The 19,536-nt window shown below is 48.7% G+C and overlaps 1 protein-coding gene across 3 annotated transcripts in view; it reads right to left on the reverse strand.

Annotated features, from left to right (window-relative positions):
- Positions 1-19,536, reverse strand: part of Gfrl (Glial cell line-derived neurotrophic family receptor-like) — a 237,279-nt gene that overhangs the window by 120,144 nt on the left and 97,599 nt on the right. For all 3 annotated transcript variants that reach the window (XM_076811825.1, XM_076811824.1, XM_076811823.1), the window contains exons 3-4: positions 8,380-8,550; positions 2,644-2,788 (exon numbers count right to left, since the gene is read on the reverse strand). In XM_076811825.1, coding sequence (XP_076667940.1) covers positions 2,644-2,788; positions 8,380-8,550 — 316 coding nt within the window. The remainder of the gene's footprint in view (positions 1-2,643; positions 2,789-8,379; positions 8,551-19,536) is intronic.

Raw genomic sequence — 19,536 nt, forward strand, 5'->3', positions numbered from 1 at the left:
AGCTTGGAGAAATTAACAGAACCCGATGAACATTGGCATGGAAATTCGATTCCCTCCAAGTTCAATCGCAAAGCACATTTTCCCAACCAGTATTCCTCGATTGTGATTTAAACTCGGATTATTTACTGAAAATCGTGGACTTATCGTTACAAGACCACTCCGCCCGTCTCGTTAACAACCCCGTAACTAATTAACGAGCCGAGCAGCGCGTCCAATTAATTCTGCCCGAAACTTTGCCTGTACGTTTCCAGTTGCTCGTTCAACCTGGATATTCGGTGGATTGCATCGAAGTGCTTCTCTTTTTTTTTTTTTTTTTACCATTCCGTTGGTATCCTTTTCACGCGGCAAGTCGTTGGACGCGGAACGAGCTGCCGCGCACTTCGGGCGGCGACTGAGAACAGCGCGAGAGTTATGAACGATGAAGGGTGAAACGGTTCCGGGAAGAAAATTACTTAGTCGTCGCATGCAACGATCATCGTACGCGGATCGGGGCTTCGGGGAAACTAGCTCGCCGTATTCCCAGGGCGTTCGCGATTTCACGTCCGTTTTATTATCCTTCAACAGTCACCGTTACCTCCCTATTTACGTTGTTAAACAACGCTCCCGCTGGCGTATCTCTGCGCGCAGAAGAGATAGCCTAGCTGGTGGCGACAATGGCCACGTACTTGGGAATCGTTTCGACTTTTTTTTCCAACGAAAGGCGCTCCATTTTTTTAGTAACAATACCGGAGAATGACGGACCCTACTCGGACCATCATTCCAGGTCGTTTCCACGAAAACGGTTGCCTCTATCCAGGCGTCCACCGCGTCTAGCGCGCAGCTCGGCTCCTTTTTTATTATCACGGCAAGTCCCGTAATGACAATAATCGTGTCGTGCGACGGCGGCTCGTTAAGGGATGAGAACGACAAGAAAAATACGAGGCAATTACTCAGAAGGAAAGATCGGGGCAGGGTGAGCTCGTAAAGTTTCGACACGCGAGAAGCTTCTGTAATTAAAAGTGCGTGGACGCGTGCACGCTCGTTAATGGCTTTACGACAAGGCGGAGGTAGGCCGATGGAAAAACAAGGGGAGGATACTGCCCTGTACTCGCGTGTTCTAAATCTTGAGGAGACACGCGCCCGCGCGACAAGATAAAGGTGCTCCCCTGGGACTGTAAACCTTTGCAGCCATGTCAACGGAAAGATTTCCCTCTATCTCGGCAAGCTTAATAGCCCGCTTCGAAAAGTGCAGCCCGAGTTCTTTCGGAAACATCTACCCATCAGCTTCCACTGGGAAAAGTTAAGGCTAGCTTGCCCCTCGCCCGCTGACGGTAACATCATCCCGTTCACACATAATCCACTGTGCATCCATACCTCCAAAAACTGCCGGTTTTTGGCGCCCGCCCCAGCTTCAGTAAACACTTGCTCGGTTCACGTTGCAGCAGGTCGATTTAATCCAACAACCCCCGCCCCGTGTTGCGAAACTATCGCCGGAATATACGATATCGTTACGATATAATCAGTATACAAATTGTTTGCCTCGGAACCGGCGTTCGTTCCCTATCGGAAAGATTAAACGGCGGGGAAACAATTTCAGGGAAGATCTCGAGCGGGTCGCGTCTAGCATAAAATTGATTTCGAAATAGCAGTAACGAGCTGGGCGGGGGAGGCGTTAAAAAGTTTCCTCCGGCCCGAGCGTTAACTCGCGGCGTTACGATGTTAGGAAGCCTGTATCTCGGTTTAACGGGGCCGAGACAAAGTGGCCCGGCAGAAATTCCTTCGCGGCCGGGCCGGATAACTCGAAGCCAGCCGGCGGTATCGCGGTGGACAACTTTAAAATTACGTCGGACGGTCGGCCTGACTGGCGCCCCGTCGACTACGGAACTTCATTTCCCGCGCAACTCCGGCGGGCTAACTTTCCGCGAGCGTCGCTTTCATAGGGATCGAGCCGCGCGAGCGAAGCCAATGTCCGATTTAAGCCGCGTATCAAAACTCCGAGTCACCCGGCCGCCCTGTCGCGAAGCGTTCCCGAGCGTGCGCGCTCCCCCATTCAGGCTCGCGCGACCGATTAACGGCTCGGAAAGCGCTCCGCTCCGTCGTCATCCGGTTCGAGTTCCGAATAAAAGAGCAGCCAGAGACGGAGCAGGGGCTGCGGTGTCTGGGAAGAGGAAAGCTGGTAGGACGTTAACTCGGGGAAAGAGCCAGCCGTAGCCGACTGACATTGAAAAAAAATGGAAGTTACTCGTCCCTTTTGAGGGCGAACGGTGAATAGGGCGGGAACGCTGCCGCGGCGCACACGAGCGTAAGAACGGAATTCAACGCGCTGCAAAGAAATTTACTTCTTTGATTGACGTTCAAAAGGAACACTCCGCGCTTCCTTTAGCTTGAATTATAAATAGAGACGGTTGGGAGGGGCGTAGATGTGGGAGCACGGGGCGGGCGAGTCGTCGCGGCGAAATTTCCAGCCGGAGGGAAACATTTTTGCGCGAGAAGAAGCGGACGTAAATATTGACTTCCAGGCTTACCGGTCTTCCACGGACAGGAAAACCGTGGAACCGTTCGCCTCGCGAGCTCGCGATCGTTACAAAAAGGAAAACGCGCGGAAGGCGAAGTACGGGGAAGCGTAGAACAAACTATGGTAATGATGGCAACGTTTTCACTCACCGGCTCTCCATCCTGCACTTGCCCTCCCTCGCTTTGCAGTTGTTTTTGAAGTCCTCGAATATCTGGCTGCACGGTTTGCCGCGTAAACAGACACTCAGCGCATGATTGCAGGTAGGCAGCGCGTCGATGGGGTACGGATCCTTGTCTGGAAAACACGACGGCAGCGGTTAATGCGATTTTGTAAGACCATCTCAGCCGAAAACGTGCTCGGTGCGGAGGGTCGCGGATCGCCGACATCGGTGCGTTTCAACGTGAATGTACCTGGTTGGGTTATGACGCAGATCCGGGGTCGTGATTAAACAGAACCGTGAATATGCAGGGTAGCGCGGCTAGCGTTCACGTTTCAGAATTCCTTAAAGAGACTTCGCAATTGCACTTGTAGAGACCCGCGGACAAACATGCAGATCCAACCGAGATGGACTCAGACGGGAGTCCCTTCTTTCCGTAGAGAAAAAGATCCCCGCAAAACTACCTTTTTACAAAAAGGTACAAGAGAGAGCGCCAAGTATATAATCCCATCGAAAAGAATCCCATTTAAAAACATTGTCGTAAATTAATATTTTATTAATGTTCTATATTTAACTTTGCATAGATTTTCTATACAAAGGAAAAATCTCAATGGTGCAATGAAAAAATGTATTACATAATATTAAGCAGATATATTTTTATACAAATAAATATTTTAATACGAATAAATATTTTATTCAAAATACTTGGCGCTGCTCACCGGATTGGTGTTGCTAAACTGAATTCATATGTATAAATTGCATTAATCTTTTTCTTTCTTTGCTGTGCGTGCTTGCGTTCGTGAATGTGTGTTCGTGAGGTGGTAAGTCATAATGTCTCTGTCTAGCTGTCGGATTACAACAATTTGTTACGCGATTGGCCGAAACCCGCCTATTTTAAGAGCATAAAATTCAGCAAATTGCAACTTTACATCGCAATATCTCAGCTCATAAGGCCCGTAGGAACAAAACGAAGACACTTTCCTGGTGTAAATCAAACCCAAGCTGTCCATTAAGGCCATTCAAAATGTAATCGGATCAGCCGTTATTGAGATTCGGAAATCTCAGGGTCCTTGATAGCGAGTCGTGGCGCAACAGATCCACCCTGTGTCCGCTGCGCGTATATACCTATATGTACTTGGCGCGAGACACTACCGTGTCTCTTGATTCCCGAGCAAGAGTTTCGTTTGTTATTACCGACCGAAGGATTCAGCGTGCCGTCTGCAGTCGAAGGAACGCGACGAAATAATTGCTAGTCCGCCGTAGAAAAGCCCGCGGACGCGATAATAATGAAGAGACGCGGCCGCGAGGGGCCAATGAGAAGAAGACAATAAGAAGACGCCGGGCACCGGCGCCAGTGTGGAGCGAAAAAGAAGGAGCAGAAAATAATAAAGGTATTCTCTCTCGCGTCAAAGGAAGAATAGAGCAGCGGGCAGGGAGGATGTGCTAAGGGGCGAGATGAAAATTTTCGCGTATAATGGCAAGTGGATCGAGAAATTTCCCGTGAATAATTTCAAAGGCCGTCCGCGAGTTTCGCGATAATAAAAATGATCACAATTAAGCGGCCGGCTAATTCATTTGGAGGGGAAGGGGCGAGAGAGAGAGAGGGAGTGGGAGAGGTGGGAATTGAGAAAGAGGTGAGGCGAAAAAGGAAATCGGGCGGTAGCCGCGGTACTCTCCACTCCATAAATTAAGCGGAAGGGAAGGAGAATGGGCGGAAATGCGCGCGAGAAATATATAAACAAAGGGCTCGATGAAGTAAGGATAATAGCGCGAGCAGGGGGAGGAAAGAGGGCGAGATAAAAAAGAGTTTCTCTCGCGGAATCGACAGGCAAGAGGGAAAGCTATTCTTTTAGCATCGATAAGAGTGCAGGCAGAAGGGGAAACGAGGAGGAGGAGGTCTCGGTTAGGTAGAAGGGGGGAAAAAAAGGATCACGGCTGGAACAGCGGACGTGGGTGAAAAGAAGCGCATTGGGAATTATCCGTGAATCGTTCGAAAATGCTCAAAAGACTCGGCGGCCCGGACGAGCGAGCCCTCGGGAAAATGAACAATGGAGATCGTAGGGAAGCCGCAATGGCGCGGAGGTTATATAAGGGGCCGCAGTCAAAGATATCGCGATCCCTTTGTTTCTTCCACGAGAGAGCCGCGACCGACCAACCTCCTCTTCTTTCATCGGAAGGAAATGCCCGGTTGAGTGGCAACTCGATCACATTTTCTTCTGTTGTATCCGTCCTGGGAACGACCGCTGTCTCCTCCAGGGCCGCGATCACTTTCCCGCGCGATTAACGCCGTCAGACACAGCCGTGATCAAAGGAACGTTTAAAACGTGACCAGCTCAAAGTGTACGATAGTTTGGCAGGAGGGAATTGTGCGGTATGGCGTTAAGGTTACTCGCACAGTGCTTACGGGAACAAATAGGGTAATTGTGGGACAGTTGCCGCACCTTACGCAAAATTGTCACCCGTGTCTAAATTTTGCAAGGAAAAATTGTTTCGAGGATACATATTATTAGTCGAACATCTTGTCCTATTACTGTAATTAAAGAATATCGAAATTTTAATTTTGTCACCCTTCAAAAATTGAAACTTAAAACGCCGCACGTGCGGGAGTGGTGCCGCATTTCGAAAAACGTTTAACTTTCTATTTAAAACTTGTTAGTTTTAACTTTTTATTTAAAAAAAAATAGTAAAAGCAAAGTAAAATGAAACATCTATTTAATTTGTACAGTTATGAAATTAAATAAAATTTGAAAAATAAATAGGTGCAGATATTATTTCTGCTTTTCTGAATTTAATTGTCTTTTCTTCTTCCTTCCATATTCATTACACATAAAATAAAAATGAAATGTGGGAAAGAGTAAAAAGCCCGCAAATATGTTTGGATTATCAGATTTATCATTAAAAAATAATTAATTTGCCTTGAAATATCGCGGTATCTATTTTGAGACGCTCTTTTCGTATTTTTAACATTAATTCCGACACAGTGCGCATAAAAGTGCGGCATCTATTCTAAATGCCCGGAAGAGACGCCGCACTTTCGTATTTTCAAGTGCTATGTCGAATAGGACCTATTCTGGCTGAGAAATATTCCACACAGTTCCTTTAACGTATTACAAAAGTTATATCACGAAAAACTATGAATTTTTAACTACTACGATAGCAAAAATAAACTCGACGTATGACTATTGAGGCAAAGTGCGCTAGGCTTACCTCGAAGAGTAGCAAAATCTTTAAAACTAACAATGGAAACACGTTCTCGCTTATTAATCTAACCTAAACGAACAGCCTAAAGCAAATAAAATCGACAGAGTTGTATTTTATTACCGATAACCCTGAAATATCGAAGGCGCGGCGTGTCTCCCAGTGCGGCATCTCTCCTACAATTAAAGTACGCGACTACTTAGCGTTCGTTAAAAATAAGAAATTTATGTGTCAGAGGAAACTCGGAGCTTTCGTCGTTCACATCTTGATACCTATATTATTGAAGCGATCGTTAATGAATATTCATACATGATTGAAGTACTGGCACGAAGTAATGAGACGTCGGGCATGAAACTTTACCATGTCACTTCGTCATTGACGTATTAAAGTAATCATACGCGTCTGGTATTCATGCATCGGACGATCGAGTGCAGCGCGCTGTAAAGTATTCATCGGCGGATTGCACAATGGGGTGAAGCGTTATGAGTAAAGGAGTCACTGTCTCGAGGAAATTAAAGCTTCCATTTCAAAAGGACCACGGAAGTATCTTGGGAAGCAATTAAAGTAGAAAATAAGTTCACGGTTCGTGATTCAGTCGCTCGTGAAATCTGTTTTGAAGCATAATTCCAGGACGAACTACCGAGCAGTTACTGGACCTCGGGCGAGAATTTCGTTCCAAGGCTGTTCGCTTACGTTTCATCGAAATTCGACGCGAAGCTGTCGAAAGTTCCACCGGCAATTTTGCAGGGGACGAAAAACAGACGCCTGACGAAGTCGCAGGCGAAACCCAAAAGTGTACGCGGCCACGGGCGGTCAAAGTGGACGAAAGAACGAGGCACGAATTCGGGAGTAATGAGTCGACCAATTAGAAGAGTTTGGCCAGAAGCTTAATTACATTTATCCCGGCGCATAAGGTATATGAATCGAGCTGAGAGCTGGTTGCGCGGCAGGGGGAGTGCAGATAATGAAAGCTCATCGCCGCAGCAGCTTCGAGAGCCGGGAAGCTTCGGCACTTAATGAGATTAAATTCGCTCTCGCGCTTCGAAAAAAGGAAAGGGAAAGCTGACGGCGGAGAAAGCGGAAGGAAAGGAAGAAAGGAGGCGGAAAGGCCTGGCAAAGGCACGCGCGAGCCTCGTCCTTTTTCCCCTGCTAAACGCGCAAAGATCCACGCGCTCGCCTCTCGCCAAGTCAACGTCAGCAGCAGGGTCCACTGGAAGCTGCGCGTTCCAGCCGACGCAACGCCCGGCCTTTCAAGATTCCCGGCATTCGGCGGCGAGCCATGAAAAGATGGCAAAATGAAAAGGGGAAATCGGTTCCAACGCTTTTCACGTCGATGCGCCGTGAGTGTAATGTGTTGCGCGGCACAATCGTTTTGATGCCCCCGCTCTCGCCACTTCCACTATCGCGGCTCAAGCTTCTTCTTAGACAATGTTCGCGGAAAATTCTGTAGAACGGTAGGAAGATATCCCCTCCTTACGCGGTGTAGGTCGTTCTCTCGGGGCCGGGGAAAATTAAAAATTGAAAATTAACAGCGACGTCATTAAAGGATATTTTACCGGCGAGGTATGGCCGCGAGTGAAATTTCTGTCAATGTTTAAATATAAATGGAGAAACGACTTTACGCGACCCAGATGCAAGCGAGGGAAATAGTCGATTGACCTAAAAATAAAAATAACTCCGTTTCCAATTTTTGCGACCCGAGAGGTCGGCCGGCGATTAGAATAGAGAATAGTTTGGCGGTTCCATCGAGCGAAAAATACAGCTTCCAAAGGGAGCGCGGTAAAAAACATCGGAGGCACGAGTTCGGCGACGGTCGAGAGGGATTCCGATAATCTTCTCCGCGGCGAAGAGGAATTGTCTCGAATGCGGGGAGCAAATAACGCGAACGGTTTCCGAGGTAAAGACGAGCAGGTTCCGCGTCGAGGATACTCCAACGAGTGCCTCTTCTTTTAGTTCTCGGCTGGGGCTTCGAGTGGGCGTAACGCTGCGACCGAAAGTTAAGGTTAAACAAGAAGCGAACGACCGCCAGGATTATTGGAAACGTCGCGCGTCTCGAGCGGAACGCGTGTTCGCGACTCGTTAAAAGTTCCTCGGGCATTGTTTCTGACCAAGGGAGACCGAGAACGTTAAAAGAGAGACGAGGAGAGAGAGAGAGAGAGAGAGGGTGAAGTTTCCCCCGGCGCGGTGCCTGAACGGAATCCCCTCGTTACAGTCGCGATTCGCGATTAAACGCTTGTTAAGGGATTAACGCGCGTCCGGTTCGATCCCTTTTTCACGGGGAACTGGATTGATCTTAATTGATTTTCCCTGTCACCAGGAATCGCAGCTCGCGACGTGGATCAGCCGATTCTGTATGCGGAAGAATTTGTAATTTCGCGCGACGCCGCGCTGTGACTTCCTCCTCCGCCGTGGAAGGAAACAGGGGCGAAGATTTGGACGCGTAATCGCGCCGGGTATAGTGCCTCGCAGCTGCGCAGCGCTTCGCGAACAGCTGGAAGGGACAAAGTAATTTGCCAAATTCGAGACTCACCCTTCTTCAGAACGTAGATGCACGGATGGTCGAAGAGGAAGTTCTGGAAGCTGCTGCAATCCGGATCTATTTGTGGCTCCCTGCAGAGGCACGTGGGGCGGAAGAAAGGGAAAGCCTGCAGAGTGTGCAGGGCCGCTTGACACTTTGTCACTGTCACCGTCGAACAAGCCACTGGAACAGTTAAATTATTATTAAGCAGGTCTGCCCATTACCGGTGACAAATATGCTTTCTTGGGCGGTGGTCCGCGCGAATAATTTTGCCAAATATCCCGCGCTAAGCTCGCAGCGATACATGGAGAATTAAGGCGCATAACTCAAGGCGTGACGACGCTCGAAGGTACGATTATCGCTAGGGAAAGACGCGAAAGGAGAGAGGAACCATCGGAAAGCTGTGCGTTCGAATAAAAATCATTTTCGGATCACTTTAAATTAACCAGGGACTCGTACAACCCTCTGGCACGAGAGATCTCACGGAGGGGATTGCATTTCGTGCGAAATAATTGCTGGAAGCCGCGTCTACGAACGTCAGTGCCGCCTACCTGCAAAGACCGCGAAATCCCATCGAGGAATTCGGTGTAACGAGAGCCGGAAGGCTCGACAGCGGGATTATCGCGCAAGAATGGAAAGCTCGCGTTACACCGCAGGGAGCAATGGGAAGTCCTATAGTTGGGAAACCGACGATAACACTCGAGGTGCCTCGATCGTTTCAGCAACACCGACTGAAGCTTCTGTAAGCGTAGCTTCCTCTGCCGCGACCGCAAACCTGACTGCAGACACGACCCCGATACCGCCAGTGTTTACGTTCCGCAAGACTTTCGCTGGGCGGGGGCAAAAACGTGTATTGCGAACGCGACGCATGCAAATAGAACTGCTGAGGGACCAACGATACTTAGCTAGCACCGAGGCTCACCATTACGGAAAATTTATTCCTCCTGAGCCGATAGGAAACTTGATGAACCGGGTTAAAATCTAATTGATTCGGGGGGCGAGGCCCCTGAAATGTGGGGTATAACTTCTCCCAAAGAGGGTTTGGAGAGATGGCGAACGAAGAGTCAGTGCTCTATCTTAAATTAAACATTAACTTCCTGCTGCCAGTGTGTTTTACTTTTCGCTTTGAAGCCTGAACTCGTTCGTACGATCTTTTCCTCTTTCTTTCTCGTACTTCTCTCTCCCCCGGTGCCAGCCAGCACTCTTATTTCCTCGTCGACGGATCGTCGAAATTGGGTCGCGACGACGACGCCCGCGCCGCGGTGGTTAACGTCGTTTTCATTGGCCCGCGAGGGAGGTGCGCGAGGATCGCGATATCGCCCCAAACGTCCTCCAAAAATCTCGCGGATCGAACGGCAAGCAATGCCGTTGTCGCCGGGATCGATGTTTAAGGGGTTCCTAGCGACGAAGTAGGTCAATTCGGGACTTTCTTCGGGTGACAACTTCTTCCTGCCTTTCCGTAAAGGACGTCGATTCGCTATCGACGTAAATCGAGGATTATTGGACGACAGAGCGGCGCTAATACACCGCCGGTCTCGGAAAGAGCAGTTGAAACTTCGCTCGCACATTTTTCGATCCGACATTCGACGGCGAACGACATCTGGATTCATTACTTATACCCTGCCACCGCTGCTCCCGGTTATTACGAAACTTACGGTGTCTTGGAATAGTAATTAAGGCGCCCTCTCGTTGCCATTCTTTCTCCGAACGACGCTGTACTAATTAATCTGCGTACAGGGGAATCTCGGCGGGAAAGAAAAGGAGAGGAAAAAAGGAAGGGTGGAGTTGAAACTGCTTTAACGAGGAAATATTTTAACTCCTGAAATCGTCGCGCGAGTAATTACCACGGCCGTGATCGTCGTTTCTCTCCGTTTCCATGCGAAAGCCGTAACGCGACCCTTAATTGAAACGGATAAATTCCATATAGGTGCGCAGACACGCGTTACATTTTCCCCGGGGGGTGTCCTTAGCTAGATACCTCCTCAGGGCTTTGATAATTTAATCTAACAGCCCAGCACCTGTTCGTAGAGACTATTACCTTTCCAGCGTGCAATTTTTCAAGCGACGCGCATCGATGACAGAGAACAATAGCTTCCTCCCGAGATAATTTCACCAGGGGTAGGAAACCCGATACAAAGGGTGCAACGTTATCGATCCGACATCGATGAAGCACTAGGCCGAATTGACTGCTGCAAATGGATAGAACTACTTGAAGCGCCGTCCATAAAAACGACGTAATTAAAAGATTATCCGAACAGCCCGTTGCTGGAACTGGGTCAGTAAAAACAGGGGAGCGAGCCTTGTAAAACCGGCAACGTGTTATTTCGCGGGATTAAATCGATAGCAGAGTAGGTCCTTTACTCGGCAGAGCGTTACGATACACGGTGTTGCACAAAACCCAGGATCTGGCAGCTGCAGTTGCAGCTGCACCGCCGCTGATACCGGCCAGCCTCTCGCGTTTAATGCTCCCGTGCCGCGCCTATGCACCGTGCACCGTGCACCACGAGCTCGTGTGGTCACTGCTAGATAGCGACTTCGGGGAACGGCGGAGAATCGCGGAGAAAGCGGGAGAGAGAACGCCAGGCGACCGTACGTACACACGTTCGTACAATAGCGCGGTGGTCATCTGCATTCTGCGAGCCACACCGCCGACCACTGTTCGAAACACGCGCGTACGCTTCCGTGCGGCGCGCAGATGATGCCACCGCCCACATTTAAGGTTCGAACCCGAACATACCGTCAAGGACCCAGTTCCTGATCAGAACCCAATTCCTGATCAGTTTAGGAAAATAAACCAAATAACAAGCTTATTACGATACAGATTTATTCTAACAAATTACTAAATAATTATGAAGTATTTTGAAATTTATACGCAAAATTTGATAGCTCATAGTAGAACGTGCGAAGGTGATCAGAAACTGCTCCCTTCGCATTTTTCACTTTCAAAGTTAAATTATAAAATAATTATTATTATGTGTGCACTTCTTTTCGTACCCAATTAAAGATAAAACATAGATTTACTGAATTAACAAAGAATCTTTTAAATTAACAAAGAATCTTTTAAATTTGTTCAAGTTTTCCCTTTACGCGTTTAAAAACCCGCGGCAGTTACTCTTAAGTGATCAGGAACTGGGTCCTTGACGGTAGAGCCAGGGCTACGAAATCCCTGAAAAAGAAGCCTCGACTTCGCGGAAGAGTACTCTTGTCCCTTTGATACAGACAGGAACGGCTGGAATTTCTGACGACAGAGATACAAACGTCCCTTCCGTGGTCCACCTACTTTTCCTCTTCGGAGGAAAATGACAGCTTTGCATCGAACGAAACATTTGCTTCTGACTTTCTAATTTCGCTGACGCGAAAGCCAGCCCGGATACCTCGATTAGCGGGCCAGTTATCAGGGGAAGCAATCTAGCAATCGGCCAAGCCATTTTCCCTCCGCAAATTAAAGAACGAAAGTGGCTACTCCACTTCTTCTGTCTCATCTTTCAATCAAACGTTTTCTTCGCGGCCACCGGCGGATCATTAGTCTCTCTAAATGAATGTTCTTTCGCTCTAAAGGGAACGATGGTGTTGCAAGAAGCAGGCGATTTTTTACTATTTTCATGGAACCGCCAGGGGAATCCTCGGCCGTGAAGGGAAGCTTACCCCAGCGGTGGTTTCATTTAAAAACGCAGCATTATTTCGTAAGTAACAACCTTAATTCGCGCGGGAATGTTCCGGTTTTTGCAACAGATAACGACCCTATTATATCGAGATCACGGCCGGCAACTTTTTCACCAGACTCTCGGCCCAGATCTCAACATATTCTCCACAATGCACAAGCCGGAGATTTGAACGCGATAGTCGCGTTCCGCGTTCCACCCGAAGCACCCGTATTCGTTACGTACAAAAGCAGAAATTACGTTTTTCCCTTTTCCATCTGTTAAGCCGTAACAACAGACCTCCTGTCATACCTCCTAACACGTTCCCCGCGCACCAAGTACACCAGAGATACCGAAATTATCGCGAGTTTCTTTGCCTGGATTTTATATTCTTCCAAATTCGCATGGAAAGTCTGCACAGAGCAGTAGATTGAAATTGAATCGAGGCAACGAGCGACGCCTCTCTCGACTACCTACCTGCCGTGGATGTAACATAAATTAGAATCAGGATCTATTCGCTGCCTGGCGAATAGAAACGCGCGTGAACAAAAAGTAGGTACGCGAAAGAGAGCGGTTGCGGTGCGGCGGAACGGTAGTCTCGAGGAAGCCGCGTTTAATCGCGAGCGAATTTATCAATACCCCCCGCGATTGCCTCTATCGACAAAACGAATCGCTTTGCAGTTATTTTCATCTGGATATTCCGGCTGGCTAATTTACTGTTCGCCCTCTCCAGGAGGGAAAGCGCGCCGCGCGCACCACGTATGTATCCCGGAGTAAACCCGGGAATCATAGGAACTGTATCGCATCCTATCGAGCTTTATTGCGTCAAAGAGCCCGCGAGTCGAGCGGCCGAATCGTTGAAAAATACGGGGACGGGTTCGGGGCGAGGGCGGCCAGAATACAGCCCGTCAGCTCTGTAATTGCGACGTTTATTAAATTTCCCGGAATCAAACGCAGATGATATTCGCGACGTAATTTTCCAATCTCCGCCGTAAAAGGGCGGCAAAAAATCCCGCGTCCCCCGTGACAAAGCGGCCGATATCGACTCTGGATTTCGCGACGTACCCGCCGCTCGCATTTCCATCCCCTTTATCCCTGGTAATTACCGCGAGGCCCGTGTACGTGATCCGTGCTCCCCGTCCGTTTTTCAACCAGCCGGGCATTGTTTGCCTCGAAATGTTTCGGCCCTTCGAGGAGGCAGTGTCGTAACCATCGAGTTACGAATGCGAATCGCGAAATTTTAATTTCTACCTCGGCGTCGCTCCCCGCCCGCCGTCCGACCCCGAGCCCCCTGCTCTCAGTCACATCCGCTGTGGTTCGTTCCGCGTCGCGCTTTAATTATCAGAATATGTACCCAGGAATATCGCGTCGTGATGAACAGCCGGCCAGCTGATAAAAAGCGCAACCGATCGTGGCCGGGGCCTGGCGCGGCTCTGCCAGTTATAATTCACCGGCGGCGAGGGTTGGAGGGAAGAGAGGAGCGACTCAAAAAACGGAAAACGAACAAATGTGCACACCGTCGGATAGCTTGGCGGTCTCGGGGCCAATCTGAGGCGGGCCGCGCGCACGTTCTCTTTCTCCTTTAGGGATCATCCTTAAGGGGTTATAAAGTGAATGTCCCAATTTCTACTCATGTCCCTATTTCTGATGATTTCGTATTTTTCTTATTATTATATGCGTTACGATTGTACTATAGTTGCAACAAAATAATTCTAAACCGTTTAAACATTTACGCGAGTGTTGCACGAGCTTGGGGGAATACATACATCGCTATTTTTCATGCGCAGAAATACGGACATTCAGAGCATTATATATTTAATTAGAAATTACTAATATTTAACAATCTTGAAATATCTTTCTCAATAATTTTAATAATTGAAAAAGTTAAATGTAAAAAATATTACTTAAGGAGGGGGTTGGAATATGAAATCTTACGAATTCTTATATTGTAGGGAGGGGGCAAGAATTTGCCAAAATAACCCTTACGTAATTTAAGGACGGCCCCTTAGCCGGCGCTTTTTCCCCTATCTGTTCTACTCTGACGCAGAGGCTCACCTGGGAGCACACGCGAGCGCGCAAGACTGCGAGCACCTACACAATTTTCCCTTCCCCGTCGCCTATCTTTCTCCCTCGCTGGCCATTGTGCTCGGGAACGGTGCACCGGCGCTTTGCCGTAACAACGTACATTGTATTTCCGAACAATGGGATCCTTCTGCAGCTCCCGTCACCCTTTTCACCCCTCTTTGCCACCTTATCGGTCCTTTTTTCCGCGGCAAGACCACACTTTCCGCGCTTATTAATGGCGGCGAGCAGCCGGGGCGAGCTTCGATTCGCGATCGCGTTATACCCCGGCCCCCGACCGCCCCTTACACTTTGAGTTATTGCCGCCGTTCGGTTTTCCCACCAGATAACCGGCCTCCTACCTTCCCGAGATTGTTTATTATTCGTGGATTAATGGCGAGCGATTCAGTCGCGGCCGACAATGCCCGTTACCCACGAGATCGCCCTTTTTCCTCTGCAATTACATCTCGCGGAGCTCTCGATGCACGAAAGCATCCCACTGTACCATCCGTTCATTCGATACCTTGTTATTCGCCTCTTTCCATCGCGAAACTTTGTCCGACGTTTATTCAGCACGGATCGTACCTACTTGTGCCCGAGCTGAATCCAAGTTATTCGGCCAGTGATTCCCAGCAACTAGCTCCTGTGCACTTCCTTTCGGGGAACGATTAAAAAGTTACGCGGGGCATCGGCGAGGGACGGCGCGAAAGCATAAAAGCGACGCGAAAGAAATGTCCGTAATGTTTCACGGCGATGAAAACTTGGGCAAGTTTCCTCCTTCTTCGGATTTCATCCGGATTGGGTATCGCGAATCCACCCGCTTAAGAGCAACGCCGGCCGTTCCGCGTTCAAGTTCGACCAGCAAGGGAAATAATTAACCGTTTCATTTCGAGCAAACTTTTCCCGGGGGATACGAAAGAAGCTCTCAGGTCGAACAACCGCGTTCGAGGAATGAAGCGATATGACCGATGAACAGGCCCATTCTCCGCCAGTTCAATCAAGCAATTTCAAAAGTTTCCTTTCTCCTTGCGTTCCTTAATTACACTCTGATTCGAATATGCGATGCAGACGCACGAATCCGTGACTGTCAGCGTGCAATGGAAAGAGAGTACGAAAGGCGCTTCGATAATAATAAAAGTAATAATAATATCCTTTCTATACCGGTACACTCGACATCTAAATTTCAATCCTCCTTCGCCTATATTTCGGTTCACTATTATAATTCCCTTCCACCTGATATTCGAGGGTTAAATTCGTTTCCTGATTTTAAATTTAAGCGAATAGCGGGGTGATATATGGTCATACTTCCGCGTATAAACGAAAAGCGAATACAAGAGTTCTGTACATAATGTATGCGAAGTGTCGACTTAGTGATACATGGAAAATAAACAATATCGGCATAGTCAAATAATGAAAGGACAAGTAAGTGTGAGACAAGGAGTTTTTGACGAGTGGAGATGATTCTTTCAAATGGATAGGGGAGGCCGGGGCTAGTTGATACGTTTTTCAGTTTTCAATGTTTTTCATTTTTGTTTGAATTAATTACTTGACAACAAACATGCTAAAATATACTTTGATCCTTCCTCTTTAATATATAGTAAGCGAAAACTTGAGAAAATGCATACAAAATGAATGAAAATATTTTGAAGGAGAGTAAACGAGCCAGCGAGTAGGAAGGAGGACCAATGCTATCAAGAAGAAGAATAACTAGCTTTGCGAATACGAAGGGTAGTAAAGCAACGGCCACGACGTCCGTCACGTGTGCAGGCTGCAGTTTGCACGTTCTTCCTTTCACAGAGGCGGTATAAAGATGCGCAACGTCCGCAACGGCCGCGTGCAACGATATCGTCGGGCCCAGTCGTTGGCAAAGTGATTTTCGTTCGTGCGCATAATAACCAACGACGAGGCAGAATTTCCTCCTCGACGGGCGGGTTAGAAGCGGCGATCGAGGGGTTTAACGGAAGGGTGGTTTGTCTACCGGTTGCCATAACAAGGGGCGAAGGGCTGCGAGGTCGTATATTCTGGATCATTTTACCGTATAAACGTTTAAGCAGCAAATTGATTGCCCTCACGGCTCACGCTAAACCCAATAAATGTAATCGCGCGCGGCGATTATATCGTCGCGGGATCGCGCGCGCGTAATCAAACGCGTAAATTTCCACGCGTCCCCATACGATAAAACGACCACGCCGCCTCTAAACGCTTCCAAGTTGCCCACTGGAATCGTCGCATTAGGGGTAAACATTTTCTCGCGCCGCCACTTCGCGAAACGAAAAGGCCGATACTGCAGCGACAGGTAGCCGCACGCGAGCAACACTTCCGAGCATTAGCGTTACGGTTTTTCCATCTCGCGTCAGTCCCAGGTAGCCGTTTCCACGAGACCACTCGACACGCGAACAATCCGCTCCAACAGTCACATTAGGGCCAGAGAAATTCTTCGCCAACCCCTGGAAATGCTTCCGCATAGGCGCCTCTATTCAGCGGTTGAAAAACTGTCCCGGTTGCTCCAAGTCTCGCGTAGAGGCAGCCATCGAAACCGGGAGGGGGACGAGCGTCGATGGGGCGGAGAATTAAAGTGCACTGCCATTTTCTAAAAGGGTTTCTTATCGATACACAGTTAACCGGATAATCTTGTCAGTAAGGGAGTTAAGTTTACAGGGGAGTATCGCGTTAAAGCGCCCAGCTAACGACACTCGGTGCACGGCGCGCGGCTCTTTTTTCTCAAGTTTCTATGAAAATTGAACGATCGTTGGAACGTTGTGAAAAAGACCCTTAAGGCAGAAGCTCTGATAGCGGCTAAATGAAAATGGCTTCTTCATGGCTCGAGCGCAACCCCTGTCTAAAGGAAGCGGAATCGCGTCGGGAATGCCACTGCTTGGAAAACTTCTGCCGACCCGTCCTAAGCAGCGAACATCCTCTATTCTCGAACCTCCCGGCGCGAAGTATAATTTTTTCGCTTTAATTTCGGGACAATATGCAGCGGGCTGAAGTCTCGCGGAACTACCGGAATATTCGCCTTCAGTCAAAGTCTAGAAACATTCATCTGGAATTCTGCTTGGAGGGAAGCCTGCGTAGAATTCTGCTTCCCTCGTTGCCAGTCCCACCCACGATGCTTGCGCCTCGATGAAAGAGTAAACAGAATTGGCACGCCGAAGCACGGGAGCGTTCCCAAATTGAAAATTCGACGGGAATTCTTCCACTATCAATTGCCGGTTCCTTGGCCCCGGCGGAAATTACACCCCAAGGCTCCCGTTGCGAAACTCCAAGCTGGAGATAACGAAGCACGGGGCTACGTGTGTAACGGAGTCCGGTCGGTAATCAAAGAAATTCTTTGAAAAAGAACCTGCCGTCCACCGTCCCACCGTTCTCCTTCGTTTCAGTGGAAACGGCGCGCGGAAACTTTCTAACAACGATCGCGTCGCTTCGCCGCGTTCCCTTTTTAATAAGCTGCAGCGTGGAACGCCTGGTAGTCGAAAATGAAGGGGCGCGAACGACAGGGGCGAGATTTCAATGGGTTGAAAGGGCTATTTCGTTGCTGATAAATTAATTTGGCTTAAAGTCACAGCGAGTAAATTCGCGTGTAGATTCCAAGCGTAATCGATGATTTGGCGCGAGATCAAACGACCAATCATCCGCTCGGCCAACTGTTGACCGAACGAAAGCGTTATTTCAAATGACACAGGGCGGCCCAGCGCGGGCTCGGTTTAACCTTTGACCATACTGTCGAATATGGGACAGGAAGCATAAACCTCGGGGTTGTGCAGTCGCGCGTGCCGCGATTTGTACGCGGTATTTACCGAGGGCATAAATAACCAGTCGCTACTCGGCGTTTCGTTAATTATGACAATCATTTGAACTTGTCGATTGCCCGGGTAATCAGGCACCGCTGCAACGGCGACGCAGTGTCGCTGAAATTTCACGAAATTCCGCTCCGAATAATTCCCTGCATCTCGATAATGGAGGAACATCGGGAAATGCATTTTATATGCTCACAGAAGTCTAGAAAAAAAATCGACTTGGTAAACTTCGTTTGTAAGAGATGTTTCGCAAATGGAGACACTGAGTAGTTCTCTAACCGAGTTTGAAGGGAAAAAATACCTACTTAAAACGTGCTCGATTCCATAGCTACGTGTTTTTTAGCAGCCAAATCGTGAACCAAGGAAAAGTGCGAGTTACTCAAAATAGAGAGATCCCTTAAATCGATTCTTTCTTCGACCTATTTAACTGTAGTGAATTGGCCGGAATCAGAGCAGAGTTGCGAAAGCGTCGGCATTAGTATAGAGCGATAAATCAGAATTAATTCGAACGTCGCCGCTATCCCTTTTAACGGTGAGTTTTACTTGGCCGGCGGAGCGGTGAATCGGAAAGAGAGCGGAAGGTGGACAGAGAGAAAGCGGTGGATGCGAGGACGAAATAGAAAGAGGGAGAAGAGGCGACGAGAGGAGTCGAGGGAGATTCATAAATCGAAATAAACGCTCGGAGCCTCTTCTGCCTTGCAGATTTCAAACGATAGCGATTCCAAAGCGAATTCGAATATCCCCTGCCCGCCGTTCCTCGCTCTTCCCTCGGTTAATATTCCCTTCCACGTTATTCATTGTTCTGACGTATGATTCAGCGGCGGGCGTAGGACAAGGGTCCTTTAGCGTCGACTTGACATTTGAATTTTAAAGTAAATCGGAGCCTTTCTTTCCATTATTACGCGGACGACAGGTAATTTCTGGTTTTGCCCGGCCGAAAGTGGTTGCGCGCCGCTATCCTCCCCAAAACCGACCGCTCGATAGGGCGAATTAATTTGGAATCGGAACGATTAATAATTTACGACCAAACGTTCTCCATTTGGCGAAATATACGAACACGCCATTATTTAAGTGGGCACTATGTAGATCCTATTCGGAAAGTGTTTACCATCGGTAATTTGAAACTGGCCACTGTAAATCGAGACGTATACTCCGTGTACGTAGATGCTCCCGACAAACGCGTCAATCTTCGTCAGTTCTCCAACAACAGGGACGCTCAGAAACTATAGAAGTGGAGCTGAATGTTCCCAGAGAAGGTAGAGGAAAAAAGGAGCCACGAAGCCGAGGCGATCGCCCTGGGTGTTTCCGGCAAAGTATTCCGGGAGTCAGTGCTGCAGGGGCGGTGGTTATTTATGGGCGTAAGTAGTACCGACCCCAAAGTGCCACCAAAGCCTTTTAATAAGGGAGTCTTCCCGTGCCATATCCTCCGGCCGACACGTTATTACTTCGGATACCTGCATACTTGGAGCGCCTCCGTCTGCCACCCTCTTCACATCCCTCCCCTGTTAGAAGCGACCCTTACTCGGCAGATCGCCGGGCACACACGGACAGCTCCTGTGTAGCCGCGGATAGACGAATCCAAAAGAGTCTGCAGCCGAAACGAGCAGTTCGTATGAATGTTCGAGGCTCCGCAAGTGTGTCTGTGCACACGCTCCGACGCTTCCCGAAGC

The sequence above is a fragment of the Andrena cerasifolii genome, chromosome 5 (genome assembly GCF_050908995.1).
Source record: "Andrena cerasifolii isolate SP2316 chromosome 5, iyAndCera1_principal, whole genome shotgun sequence".
In the NCBI taxonomy this organism is placed as follows: Eukaryota; Metazoa; Arthropoda; class Insecta; order Hymenoptera; family Andrenidae; genus Andrena; species Andrena cerasifolii.